Below are 11,862 nucleotides of genomic sequence, written 5' to 3' on the forward strand. Positions count from 1 at the left end.
CGGGCGGGTCCCCTGGAGCAGTGACTGAGAATTACTATCTGATCGTCAAGCAGCAGAGGAGGGGGGAGCTAACTGCAGTGGCATGGGCTTTTGATACCTCAGATCACACCCCCTGGTGACACACCTCCTAAATCTCCCCAAACAGTTTCACCAGCTGGGGATCATGTGAACAGAAGGGGCCATTCTCATTCAGACTACCATTCTCTCTTCCTTTCTTGGTTTTGTTGTTTTTCCAAGATGGGGTTTCTCTGTGGAGCCCTGGCTGTCCTAGAACTCACTATGCTGACCAGGCTGGCCTTGAACTCAAGAGACCTGCCTGCCTCTGCCTCCCAAATGCTGGGATTAAAGGCGTGTGCCATCACTGCTCAGTTTTTTTTTTTTTTAATCAAGTTAGAAAAATAGTTTTTCGGAAAGGGTAAGCTTTTGATTAGTTTTCTATCACATTGAAAGGCTGTATAAAAATTCTGTTGGAAGCTGGGCATGGTGTGCGCCCCTCTAGTTCACCGTAGTCAGAAGGTAAGGCATATATCTTTGAAAAAAAATCTATTGGGAATACAGAAGAGCTGTATTCTTGAACTTGTCAGCATAAGAACACTGGCAGGAAGTTAGTTTTTTTCCTACCTGCCTTACATAGAAGCAAGTTTCACCATAGAAAGTTGCTGAACACTGAAATTCTATGTAGTTCCTACAGATTATTAAAATGATTACTGTGTGTTGACATGAAAAGATGTCCATGGTTCATGGCTAAGTGTGAAGGTACTGACACAGTGGAGCTGTGGGCAGGGGTCATAAATGCCTGGCTGAGTTCTGGAAGGTCAGACACATTTCTGTGTGTGGATTATGTGTGCACAGCAGGGTTATGGGGAGATCTGGTACTGTTCCTATTTTGTGCACTTCTGTATTAGAATTCTTTTTATAATAAGCATAGATCATTATGATGGTGATCTAAGGCTAAGATATTTCTAGAATGAAAAGGAAGACAACTCTGAGATCTTGCCTTTTCAAAGAATACTCACTTGCCACATGAGCCCCCAGAGTGAGCTCTTGAGCTGAGCATAGTGGGACCTACATATAAGAAGGCATTCAGGAGGCAGAGCAAGAGGGCTTGAAATTCAAAGATAGCTTTGACCACACTTAATGAGAGTGTTTCAGAAAAAAGACTGTTGCATACTAAACAATTAGTAGTGCATTTATTAAAATAATTATGCAAGCCATCTTTTGCTTATGGATATATAAGGTTTTTACGCTTAGGTTTCCCTAGATTTAATGTTCAGGATTGGGCTGCAACATTTTAAACTCGGAAGTTATGGTCAGAAAAGGTCTGAAACTAGTTAGACATTTTGACTGCCTCTCCCTGGGCCCCTAAAAACATTTCTGATATGTTAAAGAAGCCAAAACCCCTTGCTGGTTGTTCTTGCTCCCCTAAGGGCTGTGTGCAGGAAGCATGAGCTTATGCAGTATGACCTGGAGACAGCTGCTCAAGACCTGGCTGCCAAGAAGCAGCAGTGCGAGGAGCTGGCCACCGGGGTGAGTGCGTGGTGCGTGCTCTTCAGTCTCTGCTGCTGGAGTAGCGGGGGAGGGGGGGTTGCGGTTGTAATGTGCAAGATACCTGTGCCTTAGAATCATGAGATTGGGTGCCTTATTTTTTTTTTCTGGAAGCTTTATTACAAATTACAGAATCGCTCATAGAGTAGAGTGTCTTGACTTCCCTCACCTTTAAAAAAAAGACTTATTACAAGTGTGTGTTCATGTGCACATGCGTGCGTGTGTCTGTGTGTGCATGTGCGTGTGCCACACCTGCAGAAGCCAGGAAAGAGCATTGGATACCTGAGAACTGGAGTTACAGGCAGTTGCCAGGCAATGTTCTCCTAGTGTGGTTGCTAGGAACCAAACCCGAGTCCTGTGACAGAGCAACAGATGCTCTTAGCCACTGAGCCATCTCTCCTTCCCCTTTGGTTACTTTCTTGATATAAAAAGATAACAGCCTTCAAAACTGTGCAAGGTGCTTTATAGGGATTTTAGTTTGGAGGCTGGGCTTAAGAGTACTTGCTCTTGTAGATAGAGGACCCAGGTTTGATTCTTAGCACTTAAGTCAGGAACCTCACAATCACATTTACCCCCAGCTCCAGGGGGTATCTGATCCCATCTTCTGGCTTCTTTGGGCACTTATGTACATACATTTTAAATTTTAAAACATTTTTAAAACCTAGTTTACCTTGGAAAGTTTTACCCAATCAGAATCAGTGCATTTCTGCTAAGAAGGGAGTGTGTTGTACTCTTTAATGCTTAATGATGTGGTATGTTCTTGTAAATAAAACTCAGTATCTTGAATAAACCTCTCTGTACAGTCCAGCCAGTTGGTTAGAATAAACTGACTGATAGGCTGTGAGAAGGATCTAGAAACCGGGCAGCAGCAAGGGCACTCAGCTCACCGGCATGTGCTCAGTCTCAGTGCACTCGTCAGGAAGCAGCTCAGGGAGGCAGGGCAGGCAGTCTCTAGAGTCTGAAGCATCTGCTCTACAGAGTGAGCCCCTGTCTCCAAAAGATAGTACCATAATGACTTTGTTTGTTTGTTTGTTTTGCTTTGCTTTGCTTTGCTTTGTTTTTCGAGACAGGGTTTCTCTGTGTAGCCCTGGCTGTCCTGGAACTCACTCTGTAGAGCACACTGGCCTCGAACTCAGAAATCCACCTGTCTCTGCCTCCTAAGTGCTGGGATTAAAGGTGTGCACCACCACTGCCCACAATGACTGTTTTCAAGTAGGGTCGGGTATAATTACATTGTTTACAACTGATCTCAGAACATTTGCATATTTTGAAACTAAAACGATTCCTGTTGAAAGCTCCAGTCTTCTCCAGTCCTGGAAACCACAGTCCACTTTCTGCCTCTGACTGACTCCTAGATACCCCACCTTAGTAGAGTCAGACAGTGCTTGTCTCTGGCTGTCCTATCAGGATGCCCTTCAAGTCACCTGGCTTGTGGCACATGCTGGAATTGTTTCCCTTTGGCTACATAATGTTCCACTGTATGTACCAGGCCTCAGCTGTTCATGTGTTTCTGTTTCCCTGTAGACTGTGAGAACATTCTCGTTGAAGGGAATGACTACCAAACTCTTTGGTCAAGAAACTCCAGAGCAAAGAGAAGCCAGGATAAAGGTGCTAGAGGAGCAGATAAATGAAGGGGAACAGCAGCTGAAGTCTAAAAATCTGGAAGGCAGGTAAAATGCTGTGACGCTTAACAACGGTAGACGTGACAGACCAGGTATTCTGCAGTGACAGCTTCTGCTTTGTGCCATTCCTGGATGCTGACTGTGTGCTGACAGCAAAGTTACAGTCTAGAAACAGTTGTGATATGAAGGGTGGGGGTGGAGGTGTCAGGATTGTAATTTTATTGTTCTTATACTTTTCATGGTTTGTGTTCTTTGCACATTCTCTGCGCTCAATTGTCCTGCAGAACACAGCATAGGTCCCACTTCACAGGGAAGTCCTACCCTCCCAGACTGTCATGGCATGGAACTTATTCTGTAGTGTGCCTGTTTGGCACTGGGTGGTGGCTGGTCAGTGGCTGTCACTGGGTTCATGGGACCTTCAGTGTAAGTAACTATGAGAGGTGTATCCCCTTCATACCTTCCACAAAGGCTTGGGATCACTTTCATCATTCAGCTCGTAGATTAACACAGGCAGTCCACTGTTCAGCTGTATCGCAGTGCGCACCTTTAATTCCAACACTCAGCAGGCAGAGGTGCCATGGACTGGACTCAATCGGTCCCTCAACCCTTGGGGAGAATCAGGGTTCCAGTTCTCAGGTATGCTAGGAATCCGAGGGGTGACAAACAGACAGGAACACCAGAGAGAGTGTTGAATCTAGTGTTATTTGTCAAAGCAAGTATCGAAAACAAGGAAGTTAAGTGATACAGTAAGGTCATCCAAGGTACATTGAGGTTACCCGATGCAAAATGACTCTTTACACAAAACAGAAAATGCATACATAAAAGCTGAGAGGAACCAGGCAGTGTTTACAACCGGGATAAAAAGCAGCCCCACTAAGGTCAGCTTATTCTTAGAAGCCAGGGGCAAGGGCTTTATGCCCTTGCCATAGTTCCAATTCTAGTCTATTGTATAATCCATCTTCCCCCTAGGCCATTGTAAATTCCTGTGTATGGGAGTGACTCAGCTGTTATTCTTAGTATTTACTCTAGTTTCTCTAGTTCCTTCTTAGACCACAACCTTTTTTCTTCCTAACCATTGTAAATTCTTGTACATAGGAGTGGCTGTTATTTTAAATTTACTTTGTAGAACTAGCCCTGAGATTTCTAGCTCTTTTCCATTAAATTGTAATGCCTGATTTCTTTCACTGTCTACACTGGAGGTGTTTCGTCTGAATGAGTAGCATTCTTACTAAATTTAAAACCCAAGGTTGGCTCAACAATTTCTTAGGATATTGGAACACTGGTAGAGGGTAATCTAACTTAGCTATATGTCAAATCATTCCTTAGAGGCACTTATAATAAAACAATATTGAAAGAAAGCACACAGATCCGTTCACCACCTGATGTAGGGACAAGTTTGGAGCATTCGTGCTACGGGATGCCAAGACTCCAGGAGACTAAGTTTCCGTGAAACTTTTTGCCTCAGAACTGCGTCCAAGCTTTTGGGCCTGTCAGGTGGTTTTCACTGGAGTGGGTGTGGCACAGAGGCAGGCAGATCTCAGAGTCTGAAGCCAGCCTGCTCTACAAAGTGTGCTCCAAGACAGCCAGGGCAGAGATACCCTGTCTTGAAAAACAAGCAAACAAATAAATGAAAGTGTTTTTAAAATGAGTTTGTTAATTTTTGGAACTGTGTACTCTTAAAAAAGTCGAAGTTGGTTTGTATTAATATAATAAAGCTGCCTACAGGGATTAGTCACTCGTGTTCATTTGGTTAGGGTTGGGGGTTCAGTCACACTGTGTTACCCAAACACAGTTGTGTGAACTCCCAGGGTCCAGTTCCCCTTCCACTTCAGCCTCCCTGGTAACTGGAGCTACAGGAACCTGCACGGAGCCCTGCAAGCAGAGTTTAAGGACCCAGATTGTCATTTAAGATTTTCTTTTAGTTTAATGTGTGAGTGATTTGCCTCATGTATGTGTGCACAATGTATGTACTTAGTGCCAATGAAGGCCAAAAGTGGCTGTCAGGTCCACCGGAACTGGGTTACAGACAGTTGTAGGCTGTCATGTGATGGCTGGGAACTGAACCCCAGTCTTCTGTACAGGCAGCCAGTGCTCGTAACCACTGAGCCGTGTCTCCAGCCCCCAGGACTTCATTTCAGCCACACACATGGTAATCAGCATTCATCACTGTGAACTTTCTAGTGGCCAAAGGCAGGCATTTCTTGGCATCTGTAAGGTTGTGAGTGGTTCAAGGAACCATCCTTATCTGTTTGAAGGTAGAGCTGTTGTGGCTAAAAGTATTAATGTACACAGAAATATTAAGCATAATATAGGAGAGTATCCAAATACCCCTGTTCTCGGACATACATCTAGGAAAAGGAAAAGCACCTATCTTATACAAGCAACAGCTTTTTCTTCTACATAGACAGTTTTAAGAAACTATGGCACAACTTACCCTGAGGAGATATGAACAGACGTCTGTCTGCTCCAGTGAGGCCACAGAGGGCACACAGCACAGAGACGACGACGCTTGCTGACCACTGAGTTCATTGCCTTACTTACAGGACACACCCATGGGCCCTGCCCAGCTTGCAGGTGGCTCTACAGAAGTGAAGATTTCCCCGGGTTTGTTCACTGCTTTTGTGACTTTGGAAGGGACCGTGTAGGTCTTGTAGCTTCCTGAATCCACATCCTTACTCGTGGCATTAGTTTCCTTCTCCCCTGTATTAGGGTTGGAGAAAATGGCTATACAAACGGGTTGATTGTGCATGTAATATACAGTCTTTATATGAGAATAAACATGACTCTGTATTTTTATTTTAGAGAATTTGTGAAAAATGCATGGGCTGATATTGAACGCTTCAAAGAACAAAAGAACCGGGACCTAAAGGAAGCTCTCATCAGCTATGCTGTCATGCAGATCAGCATGTGCAAAAAGGTAGGCAGCCGTGTGAGCATGCAGCTTCCTTCAGTCAGGGATGCATGCGTAGGGAAGTAGCTTCATTAGTGGAGTGCTACGTGAGGCAGGAGATGGAGACAGGAGAGTTGGAAATGTAAGGTCGTTCTTTCTCAGCCTAAAACACGTGAGAACCTAGCTCAGAAAGGGCCCGAGTGATGGCTTCCTGGGTCCAAGTGCTACTGTCAGCCTGACCCACAGAGCCCACTCCAGCTCTTGCAAGTTGTCCTCTGACCTCCACACACTCTGTGGCATCTGGGTGCCACAGAGAGAGAAGTAAGTAAGGCTTATGTGCTTATGTAAGTTCTCTTACTAACCTTTCCTAATTTCACAATTAAACTTTGGAAAAACTCCTATTACCCAAATGTTAGTTACTGTGTCTCCAAGTTAGTGCCTCTTTGTGGCTATGTTTGAAAGTATACCCAACGCCATGACTTTGGTTGTGTACCTGCTGTTCTTGAACAGGACCTTAGAATACCATTTCTCATAAGTGTTAGATGCTGTGACAGATAATAGAAGCGTTATGGGGAGCTGTGGTTATGGCTTGGCAATAAGATAAGTTTTACAGAGACAGTACAGCCACACTCAGTAGTGAAAGATGCCCTTGGGAGCTGGAGGAAACCTTCCGCAGTAGCATTCGGAACACAATAGCAAGCGCTCCTTCACTTCTGTATCCTTGCTTAGATCTGCCGGGTGGCCAGAGCCTGTGGCATCTGCGCACTTGTTTATGTGTGTGCTTTGTGATGCCGAGGATTCATTCGTACACCTCGTGTTCCCTTCCCCATTACAGAAACATGTTACCAGTGTCTGAGCATCGCTGTCTAGGGTATCAAGCAATTTAACTTGCAGTAGCTCAGGAGAATGTAGTAGCTAAAACAGTCTGTATGTCTGGTCTTCTTATCACAAACCACACAGATAAATCCTATGCATATTCTAGAATAACTACTGCAAGAGCTTATTTAATAAGACTGTCTATTCCTTTTATTTTTTAAGAGTGATACCATAGAATCCCATCATTTTTTGTGTATATGCTTAAGTATAATAGAGGTCTATATTTGAAATTTGACAGGCCTCTTTTTATTTTTAAGTTATTTATATCCATTCACACACATCTTTTCCCCCAGGGTCATACCTATGCTGAGCAGGAGTTTTTCCACTGAGCTACATCCCAGACAAAGTCAAGTCATGGAGCTCAAACTAACTGCTCTGAGCTCACTATATAGTCCAGACTTGACTTGAATTCACTATGTATCCCAGGCGAGCCTCAAACTATGACACACAGGGTCACTTCAAACTCTCACTCCTCCCTCTACTTCCCAGGTGTTACCACAGCTGGTAAAGATTGGTATTAGTTTACCTTGGTCAAAGTAGCCATATTTTACATATGTAGTTTACATATGTAAAATGTCATTTTTTTCCCATTTTTTTTAAAGATTTATTTATTACATGTAAGTACACTGTAGCTGTCTTCAGACACACCAAAGAGGGTGTCAGATCTTATTACAGGTGGTTGTGAGCCACTATGTGGTTGCTGGGATTTGAACTCTGGACCTTTGGAAGAGCAGTCGAGTGCTCTTACCCACTGAGCCATCTCACAAGCCCTAAAATGTCATTCTTAATACATCATTATTAATAAACTATAACTCGAGCTCTTAATTAGATGTAATTAGATGACTGAATTGCAGCAGTGATGAAACAAAGCAAAAGCTCACAAATCAGCATGGAGGGATGGAGGGATGGACCAGTGTTTAACAGCACTGACTGCTCTTCCAGAGGTTCTGAGTTCAAATCCTAGCAACCACATGGTGGCTCACAACCATTTGTAATGGGATCTGGTGTATCTGAAGACAGCTACAGTATATTCATACATAAAAATAAACAAATCTTTTTTTAAAAAAGCTTACAAATCATAGAGCATTTTAAAGTTGGTAGCAGACACTTCCCTAGCACATTCGGAGCCCTCGATCAGTCCCCAGCATCACATACAGTAAGATGCTAACGCCCCTTACTGTCCCAGCACTGAGGAGGTACATCAGGGACAGGAAGATCAGAAGTTCACATACTGAGTTCAAGAGGAGCCTGGGCTACAGGAGCCCTCTCCTGTCTCCAAAACAAAACAGAAGTAAATAGCACTTTTGTTTTGATTAACCTTTATATAGTGAGTTATCATCTAATTTATCAAATCAAGTAGGCTAAAGCTTTTGGGTTTTTTTTTTCTTTTTTCTTTCCTTAAAATAGACTTATGCTTACTTTTAATAGTGTATTCGTATGGGGGGGGGGTTGTGCACATGGGTGCCACTGACAGCTGGAGGTCATAGTCGTGAGCAGCCTCATTGGGCACTAGGAACCAAACTCAGGTCCTGTGCAAGACCAGTAGTACACTCTTAACCACTAAGCTGTCTCTCCAACCCTAGGCTAACATTTTAAAAAACTAATTGGCCAGGTGTGGTGGTGCACACCTTTTAATTCTGGCACTTTGGAGGCAGAGGCAGGCAGGTCTCAGTGAGTTTGAGGCTGTCTATATGGTGAGTTCCTGGCCATCCAGGGTTACATAATATGACCCTGTCTCAAAAGAAAAAAAAAAGTTAAAAATTGATTTTTCATGTTCTTTTTGTTTGTTTGTTTGTTTGTTTTTTGTTTTTGTTTTTTCGAGACAGGGTTTCTCTGTGTAGCCCTGGCTGTCCTGGAACTCACTCTGTAGACCAGGCTGGACTTGAACTCAGAAATCCACCTGCCTTTGCCTCCCAAGTGCTGGGATTAAAGGCGTGCACCACCACTGCCCAGCAATTTTTCATGTTCTTTACAGATTTTAAGTATTATAAAAATAGCACAGATATAATGAAAATTTCAGTGACTCAGAACATACTAAATAAAGTCCTCCAACCACCACCAAGATGCCTTTTAAAAATATCTCTGTTACACTTTAGTGTGCATCCTTTGGGATATTTTGGCAGCTATAGTCACCTAGAAAATACACACATTTCTCCTTCCCTCAGAGAAAACTGGATTATATGTGCTCATGTGGACTCTTACAGAGCAGTGATGAGGTCTAGCATGGTTTCCTTTTTTTAAAAAAAAAATGTGTGTGTGTGTGTGTGTGTGTATGTGTGTGTGTGTGTATACACAAACACATATACACATACTGTAGCTGTCTTCAGACACCAGAAGAGGGCATCAGATCCCATTCCAGATGGTTGTGAGCCACCATGTGGTTGCTGGGATTGAACTCAGGAACCCTGGAAGAGCAGTTAGTGCTCTTAACTGCTGAGCCATCTCTCCATCCCATGGTTTTCTTTTTTAAAAATCACTTATTTACATCCTGGGAGGGGGACATGTGCATGTGGGTCCTGGTGAGACACCTCACCTCTCTTCATTTTCTTCTCTTAGGAGAGGGCCTCACAGTGCTAGCCCAGGTAGAGCCTTCCTGTCTTTCAAACACAGGGTCATATCATCTACAACCAGGGATAATTGGACTTCCCTGATCCCATTTGAGTTCCTCTTATTTCTCTTAAGATCAAGGACCATATTCAACAAGAGTATGAGACCCTGCAGTCTTCCGACGTTAGAGGGATGTGTACAGATGCCCAGCCATTGTGATGTTGGCTGTGGGTCTGTCTGCTGTGTAGAATCACATTGTAAAGTTTCTTTTGTTCTCAGGGAATTCAGGTTTGGACCAATGCTAAAGAATGCTTCAGCAAGATGTAACCCCATGAAGTGACTTTTCTCTGCAATCAAAGCCCCAAAACGAAGCACAAGTAAAAGAAAATCTATTGCTACCTTATACATAGAAGCATACTGTACATGGAACAAATCAGCTTTCTTTAAGCATAGTTGTGTTCATATAGCACAAATGATACATTTTAATGAAGAATAAATATTATAATTTGAAGTTTTGGGGACTGGTGCTGATTCCAAAAAAGTTAATTTAATAAGATAACCAACAGATTGTTAGTCAGGCTCCTGATCCAGTGCCTCCGTCAGGATGTGAGTTAATCTCCATGTGCACCTCTCAGTGCCCACTGTCCAGATCTCTTCACGGGCAGTTCTTCCCAGACCAGACGCCCAGATTTACTTTGTAGGACCCACTTCTGCTATACAGTTATTTTATCTTGCCTTAGAGTTGAGCTGTTTGGTTTGACAAAGCTCAGCAGAAACTTGTTGTGAAGTCTAAGGTTTTCTTCTGTGTTCCTAGATCCTGTACCATCTGCAACACTAGAAAATGCCTTCAGTTTGTGTCTCACCAAAATTTTGATACTGGTCAGAAATTTTATACTGCCAACAACGAAGTCTCAGCTTCTCAGATTTGCAGTGGAATAGATACATTATTATAATCTAGAAATTGCTATATAGAGAGTATTAATTTAACATTATTATTCTCAGATAAGAAGTGTTAACTTCGGCAGCAGCCTCCATTTCTTCTGCTCGGCTCTGTGCTCATGGCGTTTCAGGGTACGAGGTGTAGCATCTCCATGTGTGAGACACTCGTAGTGAGCACATGTGAGCGGTACCGTCACCATTAATGTGCGTTTCTGTTGCCTGGCTGTGATTTTTGTAAAGATAAATGATGTTGTTGTGCTTTAGTGTGTGTTTCATGGCACATGTTCAGAAGCCAAGCACACTCTCTGCCAGCTTGCAGACTCCTCCTAACCGTGCACTCATTATTTCTAATGTTTTAAAACTATACTCAGTACTGTTTGACATTTGACTTTTTTACATGTTTAAAATGTTGCTGGATTTTTGTGCTGTTTGCCAAACTTATATAATAAAGGAAGTGTTGTGTTTATTTCCAGAAGATTTGTATTATTTTAAGATGATCCATGTATGTAAATACCTGATTTTTTGTGAGAAAATAATGCATGCCATATTATGTTTTAAAGTGGCCTGATGTTGGTGTTTTGAGAAACAAGATACTAAAATTAGAAAAGATTTAAATTTTTTTGTTATGGTTTTGCTCTGGTTTGATTCTTTTTGAGACAGGGTTTCATGTAGCCTGGGGGCCCAGTCCTGGAAGTAGTTTTATAGATAAGGCTAGACACAAAAACCTATCTCTGCCTCAAAAGAACACCTATCTCTGCCACCCAAGTGAGTGCTGGGATTAAAGGCATGAGCCACTCTTGGCTTTGCTATGGTTTTCGAAAAGATAAGGTTGGTAGAAGCAAAATTTTTCAATGTGATACACATTTTCTTCTATGTGTGCCAACCTCTGTTGATTAACAAAACACCCTTCTACTTGGTAGTTAAAATCACAGCCTAGGACTCGGGCTGTAGCTCATAGTGTGCTCCTCCGTGTGTGCCAGGCCCTGGGTTCCATTCCTATCACCACAGAAAAGTAAAGAAGACAAGCGTCATTCACTCGGGTGATCCCAGCACTCAGGAGGGAGGGCAGCCTAGGCTACATAGTTCCAGGCCAGCGTGAGCTAGCTACAAAGCGAAGCCTTCCCCTGACCCCTGACCCCTGACCCCCAAAGAAACCTCTTTCATAAAATGACTTTTAACAGAATGTGATAAGGTTTTTTTTGTGGTGGGGTTGGGGGGTATCTGTTTTGTATGTTTAGATTTATAATATGTGTTTTGAAAGATGAATTTAAAGCCAAATGTGCTGGTGTGTGTGCCTGTAATCACAGCTGCATAAGGCTGAAACAGTAGGACCCTTCAGCCCACAAAGGAGCTCACAGTGCAGCTAGGTAGAGTGCTTGCCTAGCTGGAGAGAAGTACTGGCATTGAGTCCTAGCACTGAGAACTCTGACCTGGCCTGTAAGC

General features: G+C 43.1%; 1 protein-coding gene across 1 annotated transcript in view; it reads left to right on the forward strand.

Annotated features, from left to right (window-relative positions):
- Positions 1 to 10,891, forward strand: part of Snx4 (sorting nexin 4) — a 48,107-nt gene extending 37,216 nt beyond the window's left edge. Inside the window, exons 11-14 of the mRNA NM_080557.2 lie at positions 1,428 to 1,527; positions 3,070 to 3,215; positions 5,970 to 6,084; positions 9,760 to 10,891. Coding sequence (NP_542124.1) covers positions 1,428 to 1,527; positions 3,070 to 3,215; positions 5,970 to 6,084; positions 9,760 to 9,807 — 409 coding nt within the window. The 3' untranslated portion in view covers positions 9,808 to 10,891. The remainder of the gene's footprint in view (positions 1 to 1,427; positions 1,528 to 3,069; positions 3,216 to 5,969; positions 6,085 to 9,759) is intronic.
- The last annotated feature ends 971 nt before the right edge of the window (positions 10,892 to 11,862 follow it).

The sequence above is a fragment of the Mus musculus genome, chromosome 16 (genome assembly GCF_000001635.26).
Source record: "Mus musculus strain C57BL/6J chromosome 16, GRCm38.p6 C57BL/6J".
Lineage (NCBI taxonomy): Eukaryota > Metazoa > Chordata > Mammalia > Rodentia > Muridae > Mus > Mus musculus.